Source organism: Dermacentor variabilis, chromosome 6 (genome assembly GCF_050947875.1).
Source record: "Dermacentor variabilis isolate Ectoservices chromosome 6, ASM5094787v1, whole genome shotgun sequence".
Classification (NCBI taxonomy): Eukaryota; Metazoa; Arthropoda; class Arachnida; order Ixodida; family Ixodidae; genus Dermacentor; species Dermacentor variabilis.
In genome coordinates, this window is record NC_134573.1 from 17,312,585 (window position 1) to 17,338,330 (window position 25,746).

At 47.8% G+C, this 25,746-nt stretch overlaps 1 protein-coding gene across 9 annotated transcripts in view; it reads right to left on the minus strand.

The window, feature by feature from the left end:
• The window catches only part of LOC142584667 (solute carrier family 41 member 1-like), a 590,717-nt gene that overhangs the window by 12,356 nt on the left and 552,615 nt on the right, over positions 1-25,746 (minus strand). For 8 of the 9 annotated variants that reach the window (XM_075694835.1, XM_075694832.1, XM_075694836.1 and 5 more), the window contains one exon: positions 15,269-15,417. The exons of the other annotated variant lie outside the window; for it this stretch is intronic. In XM_075694835.1, coding sequence (XP_075550950.1) covers positions 15,269-15,417 — 149 coding nt within the window. The remainder of the gene's footprint in view (positions 1-15,268; positions 15,418-25,746) is intronic. 9 annotated transcript variants of the gene reach the window in all.

Here is a 25,746-nt window from a genome sequence, read left to right on the forward strand (position 1 = left end):
ACTTATCTTCTTCAAGGCGACGTACGCTTACGTCGTCGCAAGTGTACGTCGCCTTGAAGAAAACATGTCCACTTGTCGAAACGCTGGCTCCTGCATTCACCTTGTTCCCGTTTTGCTCATCGTCTTGAACTTCCATCTCCTGCATTCCCCGTGCTTTCCCATAATTTGGTCTAGTCGTTCGTAGACCATTCCTGAGACTAAGGCGTAATCGATACATGACTGCCTATTTCCGCACTGTCACGTTATCTGTCCACGACACTGATTCCCTCTGTTAGCTACTATAAGGTTCCGTTCATCTCACAGATCCAGCCCCAGAGAACCGTTGTAATCAGTATATCCTTCTAAATCATCCATGTGCGCGTTCATATCTCCCACTAATATCACCTGGTCTATTTTCTTCAACTCATTAATATCGCTTCTAACGCAATCAATCAAGTGCCTATTTTAGAGCGCAGCTTTCAGCGCCCATTCCTGCGCTGAGCGTCCAAGTGTCTAAGCGCTATACCAGCCCCCGAAAGGCGAGTGCTAGTTTTGGTTTCAAAGAACATGCGCGCTCCAAACGGTTGCCGGACATCTTAACTTATTTTTTTATTTCTCTTTTGGTGAATCGGGTGAAGCGCGGGAAGTGATTGTCTTCGCGCGTCCGTGGAGCTTGCCTCCGTTCACCCTTGCCACTCGCTCAGCGATATCAAAAGTCGGATCGCGCTTGGTCATTTGCTTCGGTCATCGTCCCAAGTATGAAGATGGAAAAGATTCGATAGAGAAGCCTGATCGGGCGTGCAATGGACGGAAGACACAGGAAAGCAGGTCGACCAAGCATTAGACGACGATAGCTAAATCGAGGCATCACATTTGTTGCGCGGCTCTGTGGTGCTTTAACACCGGAAATTTCAGTTCAACAAAGTTTTTCAGGTTTCCTAATGACAGGAGGTAAGCACAAGTACTTCTCTTCTATGCGAGCCTGAGTGGACTAACATAGGAGCAGTGTCTCTCGGCCCATTCGTTATGAAAGGCAGGCCACCTGCTGTCGGTGAAATACTTGTACTGCAGGGCTCGAGTTGTGTGTTTGTTGGGTTATGCATTTCATGCACTTTTTGTCTACACATACATCCAAGGCTAAAAAAAGACACAGCCGTGATGTTCTATGAAATTTTAAGAGCAATGACGGCAAAAGTATGCACGCACGTAATTTATTGTTGCGTTTTTATTCACCACTACTAAGATGACGTGCTGAAGAAGGTTTAAACTCTCTATTTTATCGAAATTTTTGAGCCTACATTGTACCATATGCTCAGTTACATTGCTTTAGGCTCAGCTTCATTGTGTGAAAGTTTTTGAGCACCTTTAATATAGACGAGGCGCTATGTTATTTGTTGTGTCGGCAAAATCTCGTTAATAACACCAGCAATACAAGTATAGAGTATTTAATGCTAATTAAGTACGAACTGGTAATCCCCCTTGTGATGAAGAGTGCTATCAAGATTTGTTATGAATGGTTAGTTGCTCGCGTTGCTGCTGTGCCAAATAGTGTCCTAATACTCGCCGTGCTTTTCTGTATATTTCGGCATGTACTTTAAATATTGAGAGCAATTATAGGCCACTTGTTGTTCATGCAGATGCATGTAGCCAGTTTAAAATTCTGTAGGTCCTTACTTCTCATACTGTCAGTGAAATACAGGTATTGTACTCCACCTTCCTTCAGGAAGCCACAAAATGTGTCGCCGTCTTAACATACGTGATAGTCAAGTTCCATGTGACCATCCCGCGATGGTTAATTTTCGCTTTGGTTTGGATCTTCTGGAAACTATGTTCGCTCATCATGTACAAATTTCAGTTGTGAATGAAAATTGCTTCTGTAGATTGACACTTTCGCAATGCGTGTACGTCAGTCTTCTTGCAGTATGAAATGTGTAAATAATAACAGAAACGTTCAACCTTTAGTTGTTTTGAGTTTTAGCTGACTGAGAAATCGGCCAGCTTTAATTGATCCACTTCACAACACAGGAACAAAATTAACGATTGATGCTGCCTGAAGTTATTTTCTTTATACTACTTAACTGTAGCCCTAAACTTAAGCACAAGTTAGGAATTTGAAAGCGACAACTTGCACGAAATGATGAAGTGTAATATTTCCGCCAGCATTGCGAGAACAAAGATATGACCGGCACATCCCAACTGCGTTTCAAAGAGCCACCACACCGCAAGCGTCAAGCAAAGCACCGCAAGGCAACGCTGGGCCGGTGCTGACAGACCGGCGGCTCGTGCGCGAGAATTGGACTGGCCCGTGACAGGAGGCGACAAAGAGGAGAAGGACGTTTGAAGAAGCGCGGCTTGAGGGACGTTTTTTTGTTGAGTGCACAGTTGGTTTTTGTTGACGAGCACAGGTTCGCCCAGAATAAATTAGTTTTCATGGAAACGGCTGTCGTAAGTGTTGGTTACATGTCTGGTGGAGGTGCGGGGTATGATTCCAAGCCCCACACACGCCAGGGAAGGTAGACCGGATCCCCGAAGCTTGGAGCCAACGCAATTAACGCCTGTCCACCAAAGCACGAGCCGCCGCAAACGAGGTGAGGCCCCGAGTTTGATCCTCTCGCCGATTCGCCAAGGGCAGGAGCGGCAATCAGCCTAGGTACCAGTGCGATGGCTACTCAAGTAACCCCTCCTCACGTTGTCGTTGACTCACCCCGGACGCTAGAATCCTTTCACGGAGAAGCATTTGAGGATGCCGAGGACTAGCTCGAAAACTTTGAGCGCGTCGCCAGATGTAACGGTTTAAACGAAACAAAGAAACTCCGGTATGTGTACTCCACGCTGAAGAAATCTGCGCGCACGTGGTTTCAAAACCACGAAGCGTCGTTATCATCGTGGAACGACTTCCGACGAGAGCTGCTTGCTACGTACCGGAGCACGGACCGCAGAGAGAGGGCAGAAGCCGCTCTTCAGGCGAGGAACCAGCGGAACCACGAAAGTGTGACCATGTACATTGAAGACATGACCCACCTCTTCCGCCGAGCCGACCCAAACATGGCTGAGGAGAAGAAATTTTGGCACCTAATGCGCGGTGTGAAACAGGAGCTCTCTGCCGGTATGGTTCGTAATCCGCCCTGCACTGTAGCCGAATTTCGATCAGAGGCGACGATGATGGAGAAGACGCTGCAGCAGCGTGCGAGGCAGTACAACAGAGATGTAAGCGTCGCATCATTTGACGTTGGGTCAGGAGACCTCCCCAAGAAGATGGACATCCTACACGAAATGGTGAGGTCCGTCGTAAGGGAAAAGCTGCAGAAACTGCAGCTGGCTCAAAGCCTTCCTACGGTGTCCTCACTTGCCGATGTGACACGCGAAGAAGTCCGGCAGGTAATTTGTGAGCCAGAGCCCCAGGAACGGCCCCGCGCAGAGCGCCAGCCGCGGATATCGTACAACCAAGTTTTACGTCAGGACCTAGGACGCACCGACTTTGGACGAACGGCCACAATACCCCAGGTACTTCCTCGCAATGTACCGCCCATGGCAGAAGGAACACCACGCAAAAGCGATGTATGGCGCACTACAGACCGGCGTCCCCTCTGCAACCACTGTGGAGAGGCTAGGCACCTATACCGGAAATGCCAGCATCGCCGAGTAGGACTGCGTGGCTGCTCTGTGAATGCGCCTTGCCCTCAAAACGGTGAGCGCCCTGATGAAATTGAAACATTTTTGTATACGCGCCAAATTATTCGGAACCCCCAGCAACATCAACCTCGATCGGCAGCGCCTGTGCGTTATGGTCGCCCAGTCCGCGTCCCTCTTCCATTTCACCGAGGCGTCGCTCACAAAGTCTGCGACGGGAAAACTAGAGCCAGTGACCTGTGGAGGGAAGGCTGCCGACGGCCGGAACACCGAAGGCCCTCCATAGCCAATACGATCAGACGACGGCAGTGACGAAACGACGAACAAGTGCAGTGATGATGCCATTACTTCTGAGTTGCGCGTCATCATCGACGACTTCGAAGTGACGGCGTTGATAGACGCTGGTGCGGACTATTCAATTAGCTGTGTACTCAACAGAAAATTGAAAAAGGTATTGACCCATTGGACCGGATCTCCAATACGTACCGCGGGGGGACGCTTAGTCGACCCCATAGGAATGTGTACAGTGTGAATCGGAATTAGAGGCTTTATATACGTCAGCAGCTTGATTGTTCTCCCTGAGTGTTCCCGTGAGCTGATACTGGGCGTGGACTTTTTGCAAACCAATGGCGCAATTATCGACTTGCAAGAATCACGAGTGTTGTTTTCTACAGAAAATACTGTTACCATTTCTGATACAGAACAGCCACATATTTCCTCTCTCCATATTGTGGATGAACACGTGACGGTGCCGGCATGTTGCAGTGTGACTTTCGTTGTAAGGAGCGACGTATTTCGTGACTATGAGGGACTTGCAGACAGAAATATCGGGCTGCTACTGGAAAAGCAAATATGCGTGGCAAGAGGCCTAGTTCACCTGCATAAGGGATGTGCGGATGTCCTCTCGACTAACTTTGGCAATGAGGCACAACACTTGGCGAAGGGAACAACCATAGCGTCTCTTCATGACTACGCACAACTTGCGGATGTGTCAACCCTCGATGCAGCATCACCAGCTTCTCTCACTGTAGACAGTGTCTTTACCTCCGTCGACGTTGACCGAGAGCTGTCATCACTACAAAAGGATAAGATTGTGAGCTTGGTCACAGAGTTTGCTGAATGCTTTTCTAATTCATCGAAAGTCTGTCGTACTCCCGTCGCAAAACACCGCATTGTGGTCGAAGAACCTGCAAGACCAGTGCGCCAACACCCATACCGAGTGGCTCCAAAAGAAATAGAAGTGAGAAGAAGTCAAGTGCGGGAAATGCACAAGAACGATGTAATACAGCCATACAATAGCCCCTGGGCATTCTGGTCACAAAGAAGGATAACACCCTTAGATTTCGTGTTGATTGCAGGAAACTAAACCTCGTCACGAAGCGAGATGTTTATCCACTCCCACGCATCGATGAAACTTTGGAAAAACTACGCAATCCTTACTTCTTCTCTTCTTTGAATCTCAAAAGCGGATACTGGCAGATAGAAGTGGACGAGTGAGATCGCGAAAAAACGGCATTTGTGACACCGGATGGTCTATACGAGTTTAAGGTGCTTCAATTTGGTGTGTGTTCTGTGCCTGCCATCTTCCAGCGGATGAGGGACACTGTTCTCTCCGGACTGAAATGGCAGTCGTGCCTCGTCTACCTTAACGATGTGGCGGTCATCTCCACTACATTCGAGCAGCACTTGCAGCGACTGAGAGTAGTTCTGGATGCTATTCTTACGGCGGGATTGACCATAAAACCCGAAAAATGCCACTTCGGCTTTCGCGAGCTCCGCTTTCTCGGACACATTATCAGTGCTGAAGGCGTCCGCCCCGATCCTGAGAAGACCACTGTAGTAGAAATGTTCCCGAAGCCATGAGACAAAAAAGCTATTAGACGTTTCCCGGACTGTGTGCCTACTGCAGGCGTTTCGTAGAAATTTTTTTCTAAAATTGCCGAACCACTCACGCGACTGACAAAAGAAGATTGACCTTTTGTGTGGGAGAAAGAACAAGAAGACGCCTTCTCTGAGCTACGATGGCGTTTGCAGAGTCCTCCTATACTTGCCCATTTTCATGAAAATGCTGAAACGGACATCCACACCGACGCGAGTAACGTTGGTCTCGGTGCCATACTTATTCAGTGGCAGAATGGAGAAGAAAAATGTTATTGCGTACGCAAGCCGCGCCTTATCAAAAGCGGAGAGAAATTACTCAGCTACAAAAAAGGAATGCCTGGCGGTTATATGGGCCATAAGTAAGTTCCGGACATCATAGTTCCGGACCGTTTCGAGCCATCAGCGACAATCATTCATTGTGCTGGCTGGCGAGCCCTCAGGACCGTTCTGGAAGACTCGCTAGATGAAGTTTTCGTCTACAGGAGTGTGACATCATGGTCGTTTACAAGTCCGGTCTCAAGCACAGTGATGCTGATTGCATATCATGCGCACCAATCGAAGCTACTTCACCTGAATACGAGCAAGATTTCCCATATTTTGGGGCTGTGAATACGACAAAATGGCTCATCATCAGCGTACTGATCCGGAATTACTCCTGCTCATCGAGTACCTGGAGGGTCGACAAGTGAAAGTGCCTCCAGGTTTCGTCCGCGCATTGTGTTTGTATGTCCTCCGGACCAACGTCCTCTACAAACGAAACATCAAGCAGAGTGGTGAGACGTTTCTACTTCTCTTACCATCATCGCTGCGAGCTGAGATCTTAGAAGCTTGCCATGATGATCCTGCAGCTGGCCACTTAGGCGTTAGTAGGACTCTGGCGAGAATACGCCAGAAATATTACTGGCCGAAGTTGATGAATTCAGTGCATCATCAGGTCAAATCTTGCCGAGATTGTCAAAGATGCAAAACGCCGCCACTCAAACCAGCAGGTTTTCTGCAACCGATAAAGCCACGAGCAGCACAATTTAAACGCATAGGAGTGGATTTTCTTGGACCATTTCCCGTTTCAACCTCAGGAAAGCGGTGGATTGTGGTAGCAACCGATTATCTGACTCGGTATGCTGAGACATCTTCTCTTACAAAAGGAACCGCCATCGAAGTGGCTCAGTTTTTTGTCACACACATAGTGTGACTACATGGCGCACTTAAGGTACTAAGAAGAGACAAAGGAACAGCTTTTATGAACCGTTTGATGCAGTCTATTATGAAACTAACACATACTGCTCATATAAAAACCACAGCTTACCATACGCAAGCAAACGGCCTGACTGAACGGCTCAATAGAACGCTCGCTGACATGATGTCAATGTACGTGGACATCGAGCATCGGACATGGGACAGCACTCTACCATATGCTACCTTTGTGTATATTACTGCAGTACAAGAGACGACAAAGAGACGACGATCTGCTGCAGATGAAAAACTTACCCAATGGATTAACGAGTTCTTATCTGGTCGCTCTCAGTCAGTAACCATTAATAACAACCCATCTACTGTCTGCCGCGTTAGGTCAGGGGTGCCTCAAGGGTCAGTGTTAGGCCCGTTATTATTCCTAATATATATTAATGATATAGCTTTGAATATAACTTCAACAATACGGCTTTTTGTCCATGATCGTGTATTTTATAGACAGATAACCACCTCTGACGATGTTGCCATATTACAAAAAGATTTAATGACATTAGCTGAGTGGTGTCGCGTATGGAAGATGGAAATTAATGCAGATAAAACTAAGGTCATGACATTTTCTTCCAAGTTAAGCTTTCGTCCAGCGTACACACTCTACGCAAATGCATACTCAAACGAGCCTCTTCTTTTAAATACCTGGGCGTTACTCTTACATCTGATTTAAGCTGGGTCATGCATGTTGAACATATTACTAACAAGGCACTAAAGAAACTTGGCTTTTTAAAGCGCCGTCTGTAGCTTGCAAACAGTGACACAAGGCTTCGTGCATACATTTCCCCTATCAGAACAACCCTCGATTACGCCTCCATTATTTGGAACCCTCACACAGCTAACCTTTCTGATCGCATTGAATCCATTCAAAATAAGGCTGACCGCTTTATTTTACGCTCCTACTCCCCATAACAAAGTGTGTTAAGCAGACCCTTAGTCTTCCGGATCTTGGCACACGACGGAAATATTTCCGTCTTTTTTTCACTCCCTTTACTATTGCACTTCATCTTTTTCATCTGCTCCCATCTTGCCCGCCCATTATCTGTCCAACCGCAATGACCATGTATGCAATGTGTCTCCCATATTTGATAGGACCGAAAAAATTCCAAAATTCTCCTTTGGTGTTATCAGTGAATGAATGGAACGCCCTACCCCAAGATATTGTAACCATCACTGACTCATCTGCCTTGGGATCTGCCCTGTGCATATTTTTAAATGTATAAAATATTCAGCTGCCACTTCTTGCCTCACCTGTTTTATATTTACATAAATTTTTTAAGTGTGTATTTTTCCAACGCCCACCTGCCGCGTGTGCCTTGTTGAAGCGCGTCATATATATCAAATGTGAATTATACCATGTACTGTCACCCTAATTTCTTTTCGCTTTCTTTCTTCTTTTCTTTACAAACTGTATATTTTACCGAAATCTGTGCTTGATTGGTGTCTTCAGTTGTCTTTATTGTGTTGACATATCATGTGTGAATTGTATCCCCGCCTAAGTAATGCCTTTTGGGGCATTTAGGGCATTCAAGATAAATAAATTGTAGTGAAGAGGAATGCTCGGCGCTGCAGCCACATCGCCAGTCGTCCGGGAGGCGCGAGCTCGAGATTGCCTGAGCCGCTCTGGTTAAGACACGCTGCCTGCTGCTCTCTTGGACCGTATTCATATTAGATTCTGGTGGAGGTGCTGCGGTTTTCCACCAACCTGGAATTACGCACCCGAACTCTGCCATCCGTCATGCCAGACGACCCCAGCCCGACATCCCAACCGGTTACTCCAGCCATTGTATGTGCCGGTGCCCAGCGTAGGCGGGATCCTGATATCTTCAGCGGCACCGATGAGAAAGACGTTGAAGATTGGCTGGAATCGTATGAACGCGCCAGCAACACAGAAGAAGCGAACGCTGGCAGCGCGCTGACGTGGCCCTGTTCCTGAGATCCCGAACACTGGTTCTGGTCAAGTAGCTGGCGGTTTTCTTTTAATCTATATGTCTTTTACGTATTTGTTTTTGACCTATTGTTTCAATATCTGCTAACCTTCCAGAGTAATTTCCTGTTTCTTTGCAATGTCACTGTCATCACCAGGCCAGGAGGCTTCCTCCTGGTCGGCTTCTGTTCCTAAGTGTGATTTGCCGGTGGAGCTTTTCTTACGCAGTCGGTCGAGCAGCGTACCTGTGGCTTTGGTTCCGAGTGATGGCGGAGTGATTCGCATGAAGAATCCCAAAGCAATTCACACCGAACTCCGGATGGCCTCGGCCAATTTTCAAGAAATCACCGAGGTTCAACAGTTCGGCCGAGGGGGGATTATTTGCTGCTCGTCAGACCAGGCTTGTGTTCAAGATTTACTGAAGTGCGATGTTTTCGCGACATATCCGGTGAGCAGTTTCATTCGTCATCACCTTGCATGTACCAAAGGCCTAGTCCGCGGTGTCGACATAAGTCTATGTCCGGCAGAAATTTGGGAAATGTTTTCAGCGGCAGGCGTGATTTTTGTGTATCGTTGCAGCCGTGTCGTTGATAATAAGCGCATGCCCACTGAAACAGTCATTGCTACTTTAGCTGGAATGAACCGCCCATCGGAAATCAAGGCATGGCCACTGATATACCGAGTTGAGCCTGTATCACTTCGTGTCCTTCAGTGTCTAAAGTGCTGGCGGTTCGGGCACTCCATAAAAGGCTGCAGATCCAACACACGATGCCAAATTTGTGGAGAAGGCCATCACTCAAATGACAGTTCTTCCCGAAATGAGTCCTGCTGGCTTTGCAGTGGTCCCCACCCCGGAGATGAGCCTAATTGCCCTGCAAGGTTGAAAGAAGCTCAAATCCTTGAAATAATTGATAGACGTCGATGCTCTCGTCGTGAGGCCATTGGAGAAATTCAGAGCAGGACTCAGGGGTATGCTGGTATAACGGCCTGTCAAACGATGTGTATGGAAAACTCAATCTCTGAGGCTGTGGCAGCTTCCGTAGAAAAGGCGATGGAGAAAGCAATGGAGCGCATCATGACAAATCTCACCGACTCCCTTGTTCAGGTGCTGTCCTCACAACTAGCTCTGTTGCTTCAACTAACTAATAAAGCCAATATGGAGGATCCGGTGTCGGATCTACCGCGGAGTCCACCAAATAAATTATCGACCGCGCAGGCATTCACAAATAAGGAGTCATCAAAGCCATCATCTTCTGAGAAAATCGACCAAATCTGTCTTTCCGACACAGATGGGATGGAAAATCAAAATGTAGATATGGACCCCCGATCTCTAAAACGAACAAGGTCTCCGACAGAGAAAAAACCTAGCTCTCCCATCAACTCCAAGGCAAAAAAAGTACGTTAGAGAGATTCCTACTAAGAAAGACTTCTTAAATGAGAGCGTTTTAGACCAAGCAGTTTGTACTGCCCGGATTTATTCACCATAGGAACTTAGACTCCATTAGACCATTCACCATAGACTGTAGACTCCGGAACTAACAGTGATCACCTCCCTATAATTTTTGAACTGCTTACCCCGTTAACTAGTTTAGATAGTAATGTGCGCATTTTTGTTAATTACGAAAAATTTAAAAATGCATTAAAATCAGCTTTACACGCTCAGGAGGGCATGGAGAGGGATATTAAAGCAATGAGCCTATGTTCCATTCTAAAACCGTCATCAAAAAAAGCTCAGTTTGTTGTGCAATCTACTAAGGGTGGATCATATTGTCCCTGGTGAAACAGTAATTCAGTGGAACTGTCGTTCCATACTTTCCGCTGCAACAGGCTTATTATATCGTATTTATAAATATTCTCCAGATATTATTATTTCACAGGAAACTTGGCTTGTTGATGGTCAGACTTCATGTAAAAAATTTCCGATGTTTTCGATTGGATCTCCTATCCCGAGGCGGTGGTTTAGTTTTGTTTGTCTCATCAAAAATATGTCATAGAGCTACTATAACATACCAGATAATGTCCCCAGACTGTGAAATCTTAGCCCTGGATATGATAATCCCTGGTTGCACACCTTTTTCTATAATTAACACGTACTTCCCCGCTGGAGTGCAAGATACCCGCAATCTGGATACCTCAATTGCACGCAGTGAGAAGAACATCATACTGGTGGGAGATTTTAATTCTCATCATGTATCGTGGAGTTTCCGAACGGACACTTGTGGCAAACGCTTGTGGGATTGGGTCTTAACGAATCAGTTCTCTTGCTTAAATTCGAGGGCACATACTTTCGTTCGGGGTCAGTCGCAATCTGCCCTAGATATTACGTTTGCTACCTCGAGCATGTCTGTCACCTCCTGGAAGACTGTAGACTCCGGAACTAACAGTGATCACCTCCCTATAATTTTTGAACTGCTTACCCCGTTAACTAGTTTAGATAGTAATGTGCGCACTTTTGTTAATCACGAAAAATTTAAAAATGCATTAAAATCAGCTTTACACGCTCAGGAGGGCATGGAGAGGGATATTAAAGCAATGAGCCTATGTTCCATTCTAAAAACGTCATCAAAAAAAGCTCAGTTTGTTGTGCAATCTACTAAGGGTGGATCATATTGTCCCTGGTGGAATTCTGACTGCGAGCGAGATTTTAGACGTAGAAAAGCGGCATGGAAGAAACTTTTATTCAACCAAAGTCCTGTTAATTGGGCTGATTATACATATATAGCGACTACACTTAAACGAACAGTCTCAAAAGCTAAGGAGTATTATGATGCCAAGCACTACACATACCTTTCAAAGTCTTGCAATAAAAAGGCCCTGTTTAAATTTCTTCGATCTCGTAAAGTTATACCGGCGCCCGTGAATGTCGATTCTGTCGTTCTATCAACAAAAGAAGTATCGGAATCACTTGAGGAAATTGCTCAAAGACTTGCGCGACGTTTGAAACATAAAATGCCCTTAGGCCTAAAGAAACCTATCTTGGCAGACGACTTTGAAACAGTAACAGCGACAAAGATTGAAAGCGTTATTAGTTCGTTGCCAGCGTTAGCCCCCGGTCCAGATGGAATTACAACAGGAATGATACAAGTTTTATTTGATTATGCGCCTCAGGACCTCCTAAACATAATAAATTTCTCTCTCAAGATTGCATGGGTTCTAAGAGAGTAGAGAGTAGCTAAAATTATTCCAGTACTAAAGAAAAAATCAGCTGGACTTGACTTATACAACATAAGACCAATTTCTCTTACTTCCAATGTTGTCAAATTAACAGAAAGAGTTTTTCACGCCGTATAACAAATTTTATGCAGGATGATACCCTTCTCAGTTCTTGCCAGATTGGATTTCGTCCCGGCGACTCCATATGGTGCGCCCATGTAGATTTAGAGAGCCGCGTTAAACTTGCTCGCCGCAAACGAGAGTACGCAGCTTTGGTGACGCTAGATGTATCAAAAGCATACGACTCTGTAGAACATTGTATTCTATTCGATAAACTTCAGTCTACGAATTTACCAAAATATATAACCGCTTGGATCTATGAATTTATAAGAGGTAGAGAGTTTTATTGTTACCAACACGGTATTTCGAAGTCCAAACACAAGCAGACAAGAGATGTACCACAGGGTTCCGTTCTTTCCCCTGTATTATTTAACATTTTGCTAAGCACAATTCATTTGTGTCCGGAAGTACATGTTTATGTTTACGCGGACGATATCACATTTTTACGTCCGCAAATAATATACATTCACTGCAACAGTCGTTGCCGAATTACTTAGGAATGCTGGAGACATGGCTAGAGGGGTTATGTATGTCGTTATATATTAGCAAAAGTGCGGTATTAGTATTCCCATTAACTGCACAGGTGCATATATCTTTAGAATATCGACAGGAAATCACTCCTCAAGTTGACGAAGTCAAGTACCTTGTGGTATAAAGTTTGTATACAGGGATAACGTGCTTCTGAAAGGCTGGCCAACGTTTCGATAGGAGGACCTATCTTCGTCAAAGACGGCCTCGTCATCCTCGGCATGTTAGTTTTAAACGGTTAGTGCAGTGACGTCACGTGCGGGTGTTGTCGCTCGCGGCTGGTTTTAAAGGGAGAGACTTCAGAGAAAACGAGCGCTGTCGTCCGACGTCTGTGAGCTTCATTCCCAAGAAGGGTGGAGAAGAGCCGAAGAGTGTTAGCGCGGGGAGAAAAGAAAAGAAAGAAAGGCACAGAGAAAAAAAAAACAGAAAAAAAGAAAGAAAAGGCGACAAGCCAGGGCGACACCAAGACAGAAATTCTTGATTTTGGACTTTAAGTACCTTGGTGTCATTTACGATGGCAAGCTCACCTGGCGCAGTCACATTGAACATATTAAAACCGCAGAACGAGCCGTAGCTATGCTCCGTCGGCTCAGCCACCGACGCTCTGGACTACGCAGTGATATCTTACTGATGATCTATGAAATGTATGTTCGGCCCATATTAGAATTCGGCTGCGTAATATTTTCCGGTGGTCCCACCTGCAAAATTAAACCTACTACACTTTGACCCGTGTCGGCCATTTCTACGTTCGCACTGCCCTCTCTTTGTCGGCGTTCCAAGCGCTCGCGATTCCTTTCCTTCCGCTCTCACGTGGTGGCGGTCCCGTCGAAGCGTCACGCGCGTTTCCTCCGAATTCACGGGGCGGTGGCCCCATCATCCACGCGAATGTATGTAAACATCACGGTGAATGAGTCCGTATCTGTGTTCAAAATTTTGTGTCACCTATGCGCCGTATACTAAAGGGCTTCGATGGTTATCTATCTTCGCAGAATGAAATGGCTCATGATTTTTTTTTTTTTTTTTGAGTGCGCAGCCCTTAGGCGCCCGTTCCTACGGCGAGCGTCGGCGTAACCGAACGAACCAGCACAGCGAAAGATGAAAACGAACGCGGAGCGCAGGGGGGGGGGGGGGGATGAAAGAGGTGAATACGAAAGCGGAGAGGAGGGTGCAGCGCAACCAGAAAGCAGAGGAGGGTATGGCGAAAAGGGTGATGAGCGAAGCGGAGTGCCGGCACGACCAGGCATGCGGCCAGCGCAGAAACAATGCGCTGGCGTGTTCCCACTGCGCATGCGCCAGTTCGCCTGCGGTGCCGCCGCCGCCGCCGCTGGGGAATGCACTCCGCACGAGCCAGGCATTCTCACTTTCTTTCACGACTGTGAGCGACGCAATCGGTGGGGTTGCTGAGTCCGTCGCTGCTGAGCAGAGGCTCCGCGCCGCAGCTGAGAGAACCCTTGACCTTCACAATCAAATTCTTTGCCATAATATATCGCGGATTCAAAACGCCGAAACAGCTGCGCTCGCAATTCGCATTAGGGAGTATCGTTATAGTCGGTGAATTTTTTGGTTCATTACGTGTTTTGTACTCCAACTTCTGCCCATTCGCACGTGGCAGGCGGGAAGTGCGAGGCACGTTCCTAAAGTAAGTTTCGTCATTTTTCTGAAAAAGAAGATGGTGCACCAGGTGAAACGAACAGTCCCCATAAGAATCCACGTCCGTTGCTGGTTTAACGACGGAAGGAGCGTCAACGGAGGAGGAATGAAGTGTACGCAGAGTGCAGAAGAAGAGAAAGTAGCAGTAGACCGGCGTGTCCGAGGTTAGTCGAGTACTGATCACGATGGCCGACAGATGTGTGCAGACCACGTGGTCGCCAGTGGAAGTGGGTGCTGTTATCTGGTATGAATGGGTGCTTGGGACTAGCGTATTTGTCATCCATGAACGCCTACAGATCGTGTACGGTGAAGTGGTCATGTGCATTGCGGGGCACCGAGTTTCACCAGAGTGATTTAATGATTGCATGATGCGAAAAATGCATCAATGTCGGTGGCGACGGTGTGGAAAAATACTGCAAGGCGTATAGTCCATGATGCCCTGGTGTGCTTTTTTTGGCAATAAGGTTTCCGTGTGAAAATAAATGACGAAACTTACTTGTGGAACGTCCCTGGGTATCATGCTGAGTAAAAGCAAACAGGCAAAAGTAAAACGCTGGTCCTCACTGCGTGAGAATGCTGCTGTCGCAGTGAGTGAGTTCAGAGCCGAAAGAATAGCTCAACTATGAACTCTTCTATAGCAACCGGATTTCTTTCGTGCGCGAGCCACTCATCGTCGTCTTTCCTGTGACAGACTATCGATAGTTTCTTGGTGAATTTTGGATTTAGCAGGCATCATTAATTAAGTAATTGCTTTATGTTTATACAAATATTTTGACTGCAATATCTAAATATCTTATGCTGACATCTTGATAAGTTTTGACATTGACGTGTCAAAAGCATTTATCATACTTGTAACCCTATCTTGCTGCCACTTGCTCGGATCTCGCTGATAACTATGCACAGTATACCTGACCAGTTTAAGCATTCCTTCAGTACATGTGTCTGCGGCGCTTATCCTATGTGTGGGGATATACGGCACCTTAATTTACGCCTCGATTGTCACTTCCGTTATTTTTTTATTACATGTGTATGCTTTTGCGCCCTGCCTCGGTGTCGTATGTTGTGAACGGAGCTGAAGGTATTTTAGGCAGCTTTCTTCGCGGCCATTTCCTCACCCTCCTCCATTGTTGAATAGGAAATTCATTAATTCACCGTACGCACCAGCACGACGGAGGCGACCAGGTAGGAGAGCACCAGCCCTGCGGTGAGGTGGACGTGGGCGTCGCTGATCGCGAAGATGAGCAGCACGAACAGCACGTGACCGGGGATGGAGAGCAGCAGGAGGAGCTGGGACACCCGCGCCTGCCGATCTGTGGGAGATGCGCTATGCTGTGCACCCGCTCTCGTGGCAAGCTCCGAACGGAGGTGAGGTCTGCCAAACGCGCAACACCAACACAATGGTTCTTTGCAGTCACTTATATATGTTGGGTCCATGCAAGGGACCTAGTATACTATGGATACATGGATGTTATGAGCGTCCCCTCTGGAACGGGACGGTGGGTTGCACCACCAAGCTCTTGCTATTATACTGCCTGATCACCTACCTAGGTTAAAAGAAAGAAAAGATGAAAAACCCACGATGAACTCCCACACCGAAATTTTCTGACCCTCCATTGTGAACTTTGCTTTTGTACGTCTTCGTTTCTTGTCGTTTCCCTACTTCCACCAATCTTCACATCGCCTCTTACTAATGTCTATTGCAGACATGTTTACTTTTCTCCTGCTCTCGCTGAACCGAAGGGTTTCAAGGAGGCCAGTGGTGCCTAAATCGACTACTGGGCAGTTGTCTTTACATTTTAATAAAACATGCTCCATTGTTTTCCTAGCTTTACCGCAGCAAGCACATGCTTCTTCTTCCTTCTTATATCTCGCTTTGTAGGTGCGTGTTCTAATTAGGCATCCCATGCTTGAATTAGTAAAGGCAAGGCGCAGAACAACACTACTCAAGAAGAACACACACGACAGGACCGGCGCCTTGCTCTTCTTGTGTGTGTTCTTCTTGAGTCCTGTTCTTCTGCACCTTGCCTTTAATTCAAGCATGAAGCAACTAGCCCAAGGAAGAGTTTTACTTAGGCATCCCAATCCCGCTTCCAAAAGTAAGGAGCCTCCCTTTGAGTTATCATAAATTCTTTCTTTCGTGATTTCGTTTTTTTTTTCTCTTAAGTAGTTACTCATGGCAGGTTTCTTTTCCTTTGCCGCCACCCATGAGATTATTTCAGCCCCTCTGAATTTCCGCTTGACGTTCTTTGTTGCAGTGTTGCTCGCGCTACAGGCCGCATACTTGTTGGTAAGCTTCCCACTTCTTTTCCTCCACTGTGAATCGATGTTTTTCCTGTACAAAGACCTGAACACTCTCCCAGCCCATTTACTTTATTCCACAATTCTGAGTCGTTTTTCATAATCAATTTTGCTGTGAGCTGCCCTCACTTCAAAACTAGTCCAGCCCATATCACCCTGCACAGCTTCCCGTGAGTGCGAGGCGCCCCACTGGTTGCCATCGAGTACTGCTTGTACCCCTGATTTCAAGCAAACAACAGCGTTTCCAAAGTCCTGGAACCTCTCCACATACCCCGGAGCACCTCGTACCTATTGCATCCCCATTATGGGTCCCCTTTAGTGTTTTTTCGTTGCTATACATAGATTTGCAGCGCTGTTTGCGGGAAATTGTAGTAGGTTACTCAGGCTAGAGCATCGCCTGTTGCTACGTGCTTTGTCTACTAAATAATTTTTTTCTCTTGGCGCACTGAGTCGCTCGCTACTGTCGATCTTTTACTGAGGTGATTGACAAGTGACCAAGCATATTGAAAGAGCTGGTTTGGGCTAATTATTACAGTCTTATTCTAAAGATTGAAGTACTGAATGCCGATCTAAAAAAATTGAATCTTCGGCGCAGCATATGGCCGTGATATAGTTTTGATAGTGTCCTAACGAGCCTTAGAACTATGTTTCAACTGTTGTTCATTATCAGTTGCAGAAATGGGAATGTCGCTTCAGGCAAACTGCGTTTCGACAAGAGGCTAGCCTTCGTCAGGGAAGCAGCTGAATTAATCACTTCGAGCCTCCTGTGAACCCCTTTCTTCCTTTGGACACGAACTGTTGAAACAATGCGGAAAGAAAGACGGCATAGGCGAATCTTATGTGGCGCCTCATCTTAGACTGAACCAGTCACTAATCGACTGGAGCGCTTTTTAGTTCCATCAAACGTGATTGCTTTGCCTTGCGCTTCACACGTGCTCCAGTGGTGCCACACTCGGTGGACAACCACGGCAATGCGTTCGCCGCCAAGAATAGCAGAAAAAACGGAATCCGTCTCAAGAGGACTGTTGATGTTCATAGGATTAGCATTCAGGCAATGTAGCGACATGCTGTGCTACTGAAAACACCTTTATTTACACTCTGTAGTGCTAATTCTGAGATTTCCAGAGGTTTGGGTTCGTTACCAATGGCACACATAAGCGACCCGTTCTTTTAGCTCGGCAACTGATAAGGCCCCCTTAGATGACATGTCTTAAGTGCAAGGGATGTTATATAACCGTGATGTGCCGCACTAATATCTCTTTACATTCTTTTCCTCCGGAGACAAGTAGAGAGTGGAACCACCTGCCCCCCTCCATCGCTGCCACTGAGGACCAAGCGTTGTTCAAGTCCACAGTTACTCAGCACTTACTGGTGTAGCTGCAAACTGTTGTTTTTTCCTGTAAATTCCTTTTATTGTTTCGTTTTGTATTTGCATTGTACCCACCCCCTCTGTAGCGCCCTCTGGGTCTTGAGGGTATACTTATAAATAATAAATAAATAACCAGATTTACACATAACGGTGGTTAAATTCGCAGCGGAGCAACGTACAGCTGTTGTATTTTGCATTGTGTCTTTGCTCGCACCTCTGGACGCCCCAGAGGGTTTATAATAAAATATGAACCGTCTGTGAGCTTCGGACAATCCGTCTTGTGCGGAACATATCGCACCAGCCGCCGCAAACGGAGCGTAGCTTGGCGCTACCACAGAGAAAGAAAAACACTAAGAGCGGACACTCCGAGAAATCTGGCCTCAGGAACTACGTCACGGCTACGTAACGAACTGGTGCTCTCACCAAACGCCAGAGGACGCAGACACAAAAAAAGAAAATGTTGTAATGAATTCTGCTCAATCGCTTTACAAAATAATTATTATACGTCCAAATTTGGCGTGTTTCTTATGCATAAGAACAGAATTTATCCAAGACACCTTCCGTGCTTCTTGTTCTTCATTCGTACTGCCATCAACACCAATCACCATTCGTCCATCAAAAAGAAATCAACGATTCGTGCATCAGCGGCGGGCCAGCGGGAAGGTTTCGTTCACGTCGGCTGCGGCGGTGTTTTCGTGTGTGAGACAGGTGAGTCACGTTTTCAAGCGAAGCTTGGAGCAACTGACTTGTGAGGGTGACGAGGTTCGCTAAAAAAAAACAGTTTGCGACTCTATATGAGGCGGCTAGACGCGGACAATGCGAAAAGCATGCCCCCTCAAGAAACGCGTAGCGAGAGGGCTGTGCCATGTGCTTCCTTGCTACCCCCGCCGAGAACGAAATAATCTTTGTTGGTTGCGTTCCTTGAAAATCATTAAACAACGCGAAGCTGCCATTAACTTGGGCCGGTTCACGGCTGTGCACTGCACTGTGACTCGCAGCTTGTCAGACGCTATCGAAACGCTGCGTCTCGGTTTGCGACGGTAAACCGTTCTTGCCCAGCGCTGTTTGCGATAACCACGGTATCGCGGCTCCATTGAAATAGTTCGTGTTGGCGGACTAAAAACGATCTGCTGGACAACGCTTAAGATCAATATCAAGAATTGCATAGTTCAGGAAAACTCCGGTTTCGAGAAAATTGAATTCGTAACCCGCGTTTACATGATCGCGTGACGGTTGACGGTCCTTTCCTTGGCCCGTTCTAGAGGCTGACGAACGCTGGAAAGAACATAAAAGACGCCACGCCGATTCAGACCGAAAACGGCGTTCCGGGGACGGGCGCTACCTAAATAAAGAAAATCAGGACATTAGGCCCGCTGTAGACAAGCTTTGCTTGCTCGTTTCTCCTGTAGAGTAAGGGCTCCTGAATATTTTAATAATATTGCTTCCAAACAATGGCATGTGACATAAACAGCGAGCGTTTGCGTTATTGCGTTTTGTTCTGCAGCGAGGTGTGTATCTACGGCGCACGGACGGACGGTGGTGTATAGACCGTTTTTTCGTAGGCGCCGCCATATTGTGAACGCAGTGGCGCCGCCTATGAACAGCGCCATACTGGCTTGGGTGAAAGCGGTCTTTTGCATGGCAGGTATACGCTCGGTGGTAGGCTCTGGCGTTTGTTTTCGCGGTCGTGCGGTCTGTTTAGTATGACGTGCGTCTTCTACGTGGTAAACGCTTCTGTGAGACGTGCTGAAGTGGTTTAAGGCGTCATGGCCGGAATTTCTGTTGGCGTTGAGGTGAACGGAACACGCAGCGCGATGTGTGCGCGCGTATTCGAGTCTACAATCAGCCTCGGAGATCAATTGTGTATTTCTGAATGTTCCAATCACTAATGTGACCTTATTGCAGTATTATCCTCTATTTCTAAGCTGCGGTTTAGGAGCCATGAAACATACGCGACGATCGTAACAGCGTGGGTACTGTTCTGCTACGATGGGAGCTGTGCTGTTTGACAAGCGTTCAAACTGTTCACAGGTTACATTGTGTGTCTACTTGGTTGGATGGATGAGGTTTCCACCCATGAATAAAATAGTTTTGGCTAGTAATAGCAGCATACCTTACAGTTTGAATTAAGCTTGTCCAGCAAAGCGACCGTTTACGAACTGCGCGAGCGTCCTAAGCAGTAGTAGGTGCTGGATTACAGATATCTTTGTCCTGTATAGCGCATGGTCCAAGCATACGGCATCAGCTGTTTGTGATGTTATTGTGGCCGGATCACTCCAGAAAAAGGGAGAAACAGCACGCGAAAGCACAAACACACATCGGACTTGTATTGACGTACACGACACAGATAACGGCACACACGTGACAATGCCTCATAGGCGACATGCACTATCTCTATGGATCGGTGGATTATGATTGGCCTACAGTTCCGGCGGAAGCGTGTGTCGCCTTGTCTGAGACCTCGCGGAACTGATGCTGGCCAGCGGGGTCGGACAGCAGTGTCGGCCGGCGGGTCGGACAGCCGTGTAGGACGTCCGGGTCGGACAGCTGCGGCAGAGCGGGGCGAGGTAACCTCCCAGCGGGCGACAGTGTTGCTTCGGGTGTGGCGTATTGGCGCGGGCGGCGATAGCTCCTATGGGCCAGACGCCCAGCGAGGAAGCTGTTTTCCGTCGACCGCCGAACCTCGCGCACTGCTCACGCCACGGGCCACACACTCTCGCGCCACGCTTTTCGAAGCGCCACTGCCGACGCTCCCAAATTGGTGTCGATGATGATGAGGATGATGATGATGATGGCTCTCTTGCGGGTATTCGCACAGAGTCGCTGTCATCTTCGCCACCGCACGGCGCACTGTCTTCGTATGTTTATACTTTCCACTCCCGCGTACCATATATTATGACAATACCCCCCTTCTCAAGAAAGTTGTTCACAACTATTCTAAGACAAGGACGCGGGATGGAAAAAAGAGAAAGGAAAATTGTCGTGTACGTTTGTCCACTTGTTCATGTACGCACACGACACACATTGTTCACAGGGCGTTGCGCCCAGTTAAAGTACTAATGCACAAGTCTGTTCGCTTTCAAATAAAGATTAAATACTTGAGTGGTCGCATTGTCCAATCGCATTTTGCTAAATGAGCATGTGATTACGCGCGACTCAAGTTGTCAGCTCCGACATTGTCACAATCTTTTATATAGTTAATAGTAAAAGAATACTCCTGCAAAAGGAGACTCCAACGCAACACTCTGTTGACGTGCCTGGCACGCTCCTCTGTGGGCTTGTTTCCGCTGTCCTGGTCCCCGGCGCTTTCTCGACTTCGGAGGATCTTGTGTCGGCCCTTCTAAATTTCCAGGACCGAACGAACTGGTCGTATTTTTGCTGGCACACACAAGCACGCACTGACGAGGAAGTGGAGCGGCCTGTACTTTCCCTCTAGCGGTTGTCTTTTGGCACTTGTCGCACGACTTCACGAAGCGTTTTACGTCTCTGTGCACATCTGGCCAATAAAATTCTTGTAGGACACGATCGGTTGTTCTCCTGATACCTTTATGTCCTGCCATGATGTTTTCATGAGCCACTTCTAATACGCCATGTCTAAATGCTTTTGGTATGACCACCTGCTTAAAGGTTCTGCCAGTGGCCTGGTGGTAAAGGCGATACAACAATCCTTTTTCTTCAACGAATTCGTAACTGTGACCCTTTCCCGAGTTAAACAACTTGCTCACTTTGGCAAAACTATGTTTCAGCGTGGGGTCTTTCCGCTGTTCCTTAATGAGTTGTCCTTTTGTCACGTCACGTAGAACGTTTGCCGGAACGCACAAGGGACGAATCTTGCCTTGTTCTTCAGTTCTGGCTTCAGCCACACTCGATACATGCTGAGGCTTCCTAGGCGCCTTATTCAGCTTCATTTCTATCGGCGACGACTCAGCGTTGGGAGCAGCGGGGTGCTTCCAGTCAGAATCCGGATCTTATGGTCCTCTGACGCCTGGAAGATTTCCCAGAACAAGGTCGTAGAGGGGCTCGTCCACACATGCCACTGTTAACTTGCCTGTAAAATACGGCGTGTTCACTTGCACGACAGCTTCAGGCAGGTCGCTTGTTGAGCCGTCCAGAAGAACAACGTTCCTCTTTCTTCCCGTCATATACACTTCTGGAACGAGTTCCCGTCTGGCAATTGCGGTATTACAACCGGTGTCTCGTAATACACGAACACTTCTTCCCAGCAGCCGGCCTTCAACCACTGGCATCCCGTCGATGAGGAAAGTGACAGTAGTCCCAGGGTTTTTGTCCTCGCTGTCACTTGATCGGCGAGTCTTCTTTCGTGGACGCTTTGATTCTTTCACTGGACGAGTCCGGACTGGTCGATATTCGGTGAATGCACACGCAGAACTTGGTTTGTTGTCCCCGTACCGAGTTCGGCAATTTTCAGCTGTATGTGCCGTTCTGTCGCACAACTCACACTTCAGCATACGCTTAGGCGGGGCACGGCAGTCAGGAGCCAAATGTCCAAACCGGTGACAGAGGGTGCACATAAGTTGCGGTTTCCTGGGAGCTTCAATGTTTTTCCTACCAAAATCCTTTGTGTTGTCGGTACCTTTTCCTAAGTTTGTCCAGTTCTGCGCGTCAAGAAAGCGATCCGTCAAGCTAGCAAGTTCTTCAAGAGATTTGCACTCTCGATCCTTCAAGAAAATGACTAGCTTTGGCTCACAACAACGCAGAAACTGTTCAGAGATCATGTGATCTCGTAGACCTTCATATGTTTTAAGCACATTAGCCATCTCAATCCAATGGTCAAAATAGGCTGAAATTCTTGCTGCTAACTGTCTTCCAGTTTCGCCCTCTACTGCTCGTGCCTTCCGAAACTTCTCTTGGTAGCCTTGAGCCGTGAATTGAAACCTCTGCAGCAAAGCTTTCTTTACCTTCGGGTAATCTAATGAATCGGCGGCAGTCATCCGACCGATCACAGTTAATGCTTCACCAGTTAGACACATGCTCACAGCAAGAGCCCATTTTTCTTGTGGCCAGTCCTGCCCTGTTGCTACGCGCTCAAATCGCTGTAAATACGCGTGTAAGTAATCGCGTTTCTCGTCGAACAAAGGAAGTAACTTCTGTGGATTGAGGGTTGACGAGGAGGTGCTGGGCGTAGTCAAAATTTCAGAAGCCGCTGCCGGCATATTCCGAGCTCCTTCCTGAAGCTGAAGCTTTAGTTGGAGGATCTCACGCTGCCTCTCGTCAGCTTCCTTGGTTGCCTTTCGCTCCGCAGCTCTCTCGTCCCTTTGTTTTGCCTGTTCGGCTTCAATCCATCTGCGAAGTTCTGCGCCTGACAATCCTATTTGGAGTCCTATATAGCCGTGATTTTCTCTAAATCCATGGTGCCGTCTACTAATGTGTGTCTGCGCTCAAGCGAAACTGCCCCTTTCACTGTATTTACGAGTGAATCCTGGCAGGCTCGCCAGTTTGTGATGTTATTGTGGCCGGATCACTCCAGAAAAAGGGAGAAGCAGCACGCGAAAGCACAAACACACATCGGACTTGACGTACACGACACAGATAACGGCACACACGTGACAATGCCTCATAGGCGACATGCACTATCTCTATGGATCGGTGGATTATGATTGGCCTACAGTTCCGGCGGAAGTGTGTGTCGCCTTGTCTGAGACCTCGCGGAACTGATGCTGGCCAGCGGGGTCGGACAGCAGTGTCGGCCGGCGGGTCGGACAGCCGTGTAGGACGTCCGGGTCGGAGAGCTGGGTCGGACGGCCGGGTCGGACCGCCTCGCGGGGCTCAGATAGCCGGCCGCAGTCACCGGGTCACGTCCACAGCTGGCGGGGTAGCCCTGTGGCCGCTCACCCGAACGTTCGACCTTCGTTCGACCGAAAGGTTCAGGACCGCCAGCTCTCCTGGACCAGTGCCCAGCGGAAGAGCGGGGCGAGGTAACCTCCCAGCGGGCGACAGTGTTGCTTCGGATGTGGCGTATTGGCGCGGGCGGCGATAGCTCCTATGGGCCAGACGCCCAGCGAGGAAGCTGTTTTCCGTCGACCGCCGAACCTCGCGCACTGCTCACGCCACGGGCCACACACTCTCGCGCCACGCTTTTCGAAGCGCCACTGCCGACGCTCCCAAATTGGTGTCGATGATGATGAGGATGATGATGAGGATGGCTCTCTTGCTGGTATTCGCACAGAGTCGCTGTCATCTTCGCCACCGCACGGCGCACTGTCTTCGTATGTTTATACTTTCCACTCCCGCGTACCATATATTATGACACTGTTATATATTTATAAACATTGTGCGCCGTTAGCCCCTTTTCTCTTGCTTTTTAGAGAAAGAGGATGATAACCGAATTTGTTTTTTTGGTTGTGTTCGTTCAGTTCTCTACGACGCACTCACGCGTATTACGGAAATTTTGCGCTCAAGAATAGACATCGCATAATTCTTATGCGAACCCTCTCATATATTATGGCTGTATACAGGCCAAAAAGGCAATGCCGAAGCACACAGCTTATACGTGTATCGTGCTGGCTCACCAACCGCAGTGGTCGCTGTGTTGAGCAGCGCCATGGGCCTCATGCAGCAAGGCTAGCGTATACATGTAATGTATGGTAATTTCAAGCATACTAGACTTGAAATGCGTGAGAACGATGCCAGTGTATCACAAATATTTGATAGCGCCTGCCGCTCAGATGTTTCGTGGTTGCCTTAGGCTGGCCGTGCACGAGCATGCGCTCTTATGTTTTATGTTTTACTCCCTACGTCAATCGATCAGACAGTGAGCTGATTTACCATTTAATGTTGGTAATATAGAGACGCCGGTTTTCTTTGTTGAATTAAAATCGATATAAGCAAAATAGTAAACAACACATACACGCACCGCGGCTGATTATGCGTGTCACATTTTTGCGCCCCCAAGACATATTTCTGCCTACAGTGGTTACCGATGCACCTAGAGGCTTCCCTGACGACCTTATATCAACGAACATGGCGTAAATTTCACAAAGTAAGATCTAAAACATCTCAAAATCGCTCCGCAGCACGCGACAGCAATACTTTCAAGCAGCGCCGCGCCGGATCGCCCAAGCCAGAGAGGAGGAAGGGCGCGCCCTTTCCTCCTCGCCCGATGAAACGGTCTCGTGCGGTTTGTCTATTCAGAAAAGTAACGGTGGGGAAAATGCCCCAATGACTATTGCATGTACTTATTGCGGCGGCCGTGTTGGGATGTACTGCGCATTCTAGTTACTTTCGGTTCCTAACCATCTTTTCGTGGCGGAATACATTGCACAACGTATTGTCGCGTATAGGCGCGGCGCGGCGCGCATTTGAATAAAGGCCTCGTATTTGGACGTTTCGAATTTATCTTTAGCATGCTTATGTGAACTGCTATTTTGCCTACCAATGTACTCGGTATATTGAGTACGTACAGGGGTGTCCAAAAGTTCACAGGCCGCGATGCCATGGGATTACATAAGTTGGCGGCCTGGGAACTTTTGAGCACCCCTGTACGGGGTATTAACATTTATCCTTGTAAGTCCGAGTTTTATGGGTCAGAGGTCAGAATGTGTCGGTGGTTTTATATTGTGCATCAGTTCGCTATTCATTCAAAGCGGTTTCCTGGTTCCGTTGTGACGTGTACAGTCAACAGCAAAAGTTTGCGGGATGTGCGAGCGCGTGGCAAAGCGGCCCTCCTCCCCTTCTAGAGGTGAACCCCTGGTGTCGAGACCGACGCCTGCACGCATGCGCATCCCTCCAATACTGCAAGCGTGCATGTTTCCGCGCTTCCTCCTTGCGCGCCGGCGATATACGAATGTAGCCGCGAGGTAGCCCTCTTGCGATATGCGCTGTGACGGCTTCGACGGGCGAAACTGTGTGTAAGGTGTTTAGAAGCATGAACTAGCGGCCGCTTTTTGTCGAGTCACGTGCGCTGACGCACAGGGTGGCGAACGCAACAAGTAATTTTTCTTTTTCTGGGCTG